Source organism: Triticum aestivum, chromosome 5D (assembly GCF_018294505.1).
Source record: "Triticum aestivum cultivar Chinese Spring chromosome 5D, IWGSC CS RefSeq v2.1, whole genome shotgun sequence".
Classification (NCBI taxonomy): domain Eukaryota; kingdom Viridiplantae; phylum Streptophyta; class Magnoliopsida; order Poales; family Poaceae; genus Triticum; species Triticum aestivum.
In genome coordinates, this window is record NC_057808.1 from 516,743,751 (window position 1) to 516,748,211 (window position 4,461).

Consider the following 4,461-nt stretch of genomic DNA (forward strand, 5'->3'; position numbering starts at 1 on the left):
TTTTGAAAATATGGAAATAGAAACGGTAAGAGCACTGCCCGATCCGTTTCTGCCCCTACCTCCATGTCCCAGCCGCCAGGTACCGAAGAAAGTTTTACCAGTTTTGCAGTCCAATCTATTGCACTTTTAGCATGTACTACTAAACCACTAACGAAGCAAAGCTTCCCTAGATGATACTGAACACGGTATCACTACCATACCAGCAAGAGCTCTTCAACCGTCCGGATGTCACTTCTTGTAAGTACACCAAAATATAAAAACAAATATAGTAACCTATCATACATTTATCTACACCTTGTTTTACAAACAACTCATTGGCCAGCCATGACTAAGACCAAAAACCAAGTATGATTATGGAGCTTCAAAGGGGGGTGAAACGCTATTGGGCGATGGCGGGGTTAGATAATAGGGAACTCCACCAATCTTCTTGACTTCTAATTACTGGTTGGCACTCGATCCAACCCCTCGCTGTTGCTGTTGAGCGTTTCTTATGAAGCTTTGCCGTCTCCTCCCTGATGCGGCTCGGGCGCTTCGACCTGGATGCTTAGGGTAGTCACAACACTAGGGCCCTCTGACTGCTGCATTTTATCATCGTGACTTAGTATTTTACCCTGCATTAATCAGAAAATCACTGGTTACAGTCAGCAGTAAGATTGAGTTATGACAATAAATTTGCCATCAAGAGCATGGCCAGAGAGGGGTGTGGCATTCACCATCAGCTGTTTATTCTCTGTTTCCATGGTTTTGCAGTCCTTCTTAAGCTGGTCGAGTTCTGATTTGAGCGTGCCGTTCGCTGCGGTCAGCTCACTCACCTTCTGGGCTAGCTCTTCGCATTCTTGCTAAGTAGCATAAGAAGAAATTGGGATCAATTAGTAATACTGTTTCAAGGGTGAAATTTTATACCAACAAATAATCTTAAGTTAATTCATTTGCTGGCCTAGAAAATCAATACAGTGTTGTCTTACTTGCCTAAACTGGATATGTTTCACTGTTCAGCTGAGTTCAGAATGTCAGATATATTATCCCCAGAAGATAATTTTAGCAACATGCAGGTAATAGCTCATAGGGACACTTGACTAAACATCCCTACTGGAATCAAGTCCAGTTAAAACAAATCAAGTATATTAGGCAGCATTGCTCAAGAAGCAGTAGAAAGTATATTCTAATTAAACTTCTGGAAGCCTGAGATGATCCCAGTTGGCCAAAACTTTTAGTGATTGCATACTTTCCTACAAAGCGATCGCTTAAATTTCTGAAACAATAAAATCTGGGTAATCCTATTTTAGCAATAAAAGCGAGAGAAATGCTTCCAAGATGACCAGGCCATCAGGCCGGCGGTGATTGTTTCAGACATTATGTCCAGCATAACCTATCTGGAGCATTCTCATGCGGAGAGATCCTTGTGCGGACCTAACTTAACAGTCAAACGTCCATAATGTTGAACGTAAATTTTATAACCATCATTTCTCTACTTCTAGTGCCACACACTCACCAGGAAATAAACAAGTGCAGGAAAGTACAAAACATTGTGTGAAGTATTTTTTTTCCACATTCCCACTTGAGATTGTTCGTCTTTAGTACTGATTGTACCTGTTTGCGTAATCTTGATCGCCTTGCAGACTCTCTGTTGGATTGTTTCCTTCTCTCCCTCTTCAGTTCCCGTTCATCCTACAAAAACAAAGATAAATCTTGCAGAACATTGCAAAAATTCACTCGCACTGGCATCCGGGTGGTCATGAGTGACCAGTAGCTATAGATTCATATTTAATAACCAATGGTATTCGCAGGCATAAAATTTCTGACTTAGGTGCTGCTTTGGTAATATATACGTATTAGAGATTGACTGCTCGTCACGGCCTCAAGGGTATGGTTGTTATAATCATATAAGATGCAATCTGAAAAACATTTACATGCTATTTGTCACCACATTTTTATAAAAGAGGGCTAAAGTAGAACCGAGTCGCAAGTAAATGCACTATTCATATTTTCCAAAATGAGAGGAAAACTACTGGTCATTCATGACAATTACCAATTTACCACGCTCTCAAAAATCATGACAGTGCAGAGGCTGGAAGTCTGGAAGAAACAGAGATCTTCCTTTGAAGAAAAGAATTCATAAAGGAAAACTATACCATCTGAGACAGTGAAGCGTTACTCTGGGAAGAAGCTGCGGCGTTCACTTCCCCCTGTACCAAGGAGGATGGAGAAGCGCTCAAGGGATCCATCCCAATATTCAAGTTTGGTGCAGCACTGGGGAGTGCCGCCCTCCCAGGTGCCAAAACCAACAGTTTGGATGCAGACCTCTCCTTGTCTTCCAATGGCGGCTGGGTTGCAGCATTCTGCACTGTGGCAGCCTGAGATGGCTCACCTGAAAATGCCAACTGTCATTCTCACATATACTACCAAAGTAGACAAACTACTCTCTTAGGGTGCAACGGTGCCCTGACAAGGATGCGAACCTGACACAGTGACACAAATTCAGGCCCACATCTACCTTACTACGAAGTGTGACTGGTCCTGTCATCGTCTTTTCAAACTAACCCATCATACCTTGTATCCAAGAATTATGGTTTGTGATAACTGATAACCCACCTTCTGTATTTGCAGCGCCGGACTTCCTCCTCTTCGCGGATGATGATGAGCCCTGGACAGATTACATAAGCATATGTGAAATTGTGGATCAACCAAAACTAACAATCATAGATTGCTAGAAAAGCAGAATTCAGACAATGCCAAACGAGGCACCTTCTGATTGGCACCTGTATCTCCCTTCTCCGATGACCCCTGGCTCCCGGCATCGCCGCTGTGCAAGCCATATCAGTTGATTTCAGTTCAGTCCACCCGGCCAACAGACAAACAAGAGCACGCACGCATGGGAGCACAGAAACCACGCACCTCCCGGAACTGGAATTGATCTCGCCGGAAGGGGCACGCCGTGTCTTCCCCACCCTCTTCCCTTTCCCCGCCGCCGACGCAGACTCACCGGCCATGTAAGGCACCCCCTGCACAGAGCAGAACACGGCAGACAATTTCACAACACGGCCGCACAACCACGTACGGTCAGGTACAATTTCGCTAGAAAATAAACGAGGGAGGGGAGCTCGGCATTTACCGCGGCCATGGAGGCGTGCGCGTGCGCGTGCGCGTAGTACGCCGCCGCGGGGTGGTGGTACATGGGGAACGGCACCGGCGCGCCGTACGCCGCCCCCGGCCCGGCCGCCACCAGGCCGTGCTGCTGCGTCCCGCCGCGAAGAGGGAAAAAAAAACTGATCAGAACTCGAAGGCACGCCACCAACAAGGCAACACCACCACCCCACCAACAAGGCAACACCACCACCCCACCGCCGCGGGTCTGCGGCCCCGGAGCGGCTCGGGGGAGAGGAGGATCGCGTCGCGTACCTGGGCCTGCGGCGGCAGCGGCCACGCGGCGTAGGGGTGCCCGGCGGCGGAGGCGGCGGCGGCGTAGTACGCGTGCATCGAGGCGGCCCACTCGGCGTGCGCCTGCGCGGGGGTCCCGCCCCCGCCCCCGCCCCCGCCGGCCGGCGGCCGGTCGTCGCCGGACGTCGCGGAGGAGGAGGACGCCATGGCGCGCGCGCGGGCGCGAGGGGTCGATCTGCGGAGCGCTGCGGCCGCGGGGCGGGGTGGCGGGGAGGATACCGCGCGCGGGGGCGAGGGGAGGCGGGGGGCGGTGGCTCGCCGGCTCGCCGCTTGGCTCGGGTACTGGTCCCTTTCTGGTCGCTTCGGGCGGAGCGGTGAGGTGGCCAGAGGGACGACGCGTGAGCGGGGGCGGCGCAGGGTGTCCACGTGTCGGCGGAGGTGGCACGCCGCACGCGGTTGGCGCTGGCCCAGGTTCAAGTCCGGTTCAAATTTTCGTCCGACTGCGACGGTTCGAAAGAACTTGGCTACCAAAATTTGTGCTATCCCGACGCCACGTGCCTATGCAACGTTTTGTTAGCAAAAGCGCCAGAGCCTCTAAATAGTCCTATTTTGCGTGCGTTCGCTTCCATCGCCCTTCTGAGAGAACAGCGGAATGGTTCACCACATACCCTCTCAAAGCGAACGGCCGCTATACATTATTCGCCTGGGGGAGGTCCTCAACGCGAAAAGCATCTTTCGCTCGCGGAGCCTCCTAAAGCATTGCTTCCTCCAAAAACACCACGGAGAGAAAGTTCTTTTCCTGTTAGGGTCCAAAATTAATAGTTTTGCTTTACGTCAGACTTTTTTATACGATTTATGCGTGATACTGCTATCTTAGAGTGTTGGCAAGCCAAATAGTTGTCTGTTACCCAAATATGCGCATCGTGTGGTCGATGTCAATTTTTTTTTTTGGCCTCAACGATTTTTTGGCTCAAAACCGAACGGACCCATAAGATTGTACAACTAAGTGAACTAATAAACGTGCATATGCAAACACATGTAATCGGGAGGAAAATTTTCTCATTGATCCTAGTTAACAGGCAT

At 49.6% G+C, this 4,461-nt stretch overlaps 1 protein-coding gene across 2 annotated transcripts; it reads right to left on the minus strand.

Moving 5' to 3' along the window:
- Window positions 1–207: 207 nt before the first annotated feature.
- LOC123125882 (DNA-binding protein EMBP-1-like) lies at window positions 208–3,733 on the minus strand. Of its 2 annotated transcripts, none has more exons than XM_044546328.1 (9): window positions 3,400–3,733; window positions 3,113–3,232; window positions 2,896–3,002; window positions 2,746–2,803; window positions 2,593–2,644; window positions 2,133–2,368; window positions 1,591–1,668; window positions 714–839; window positions 208–611 (listed from the first exon to the last, which is right to left on the minus strand). In XM_044546328.1, exons 1-9 carry the CDS (start codon window positions 3,583–3,585, stop codon window positions 489–491), a joined length of 1,086 nt encoding a protein of 361 aa, XP_044402263.1. In that variant the 5' UTR covers window positions 3,586–3,733; the 3' UTR covers window positions 208–488. The 2 variants fall into 2 exon arrangements, with proteins under 2 accessions (XP_044402263.1, XP_044402262.1); XM_044546327.1 differs by having other exon boundaries at window positions 3,113–3,235; window positions 3,400–3,732.
- Window positions 3,734–4,461: the final 728 nt, after the last annotated feature.

What these genes read in the sequence shown, in the direction of transcription:
- LOC123125882 (XM_044546327.1), bottom strand. Translation starts at nt 3,585, where the DNA reads ATGGCGTCCTCCTCCTCCGCGACGTCCGGCGACGACCGGCCGCCGGCC. An exon ending in GATCAAGATTACGCAAACAG is followed by an intron (nt 840 to 1,590) that starts GTACAATCAGTA and finishes TATGCTACTTAG; the next exon opens with CAAGAATGCGAAGAGCTAGC. An exon ending in CAGAGAATAAACAGCTGATG is followed by an intron (nt 612 to 713) that starts GTGAATGCCACA and finishes TGATTAATGCAG; the next exon opens with GGTAAAATACTAAGTCACGA.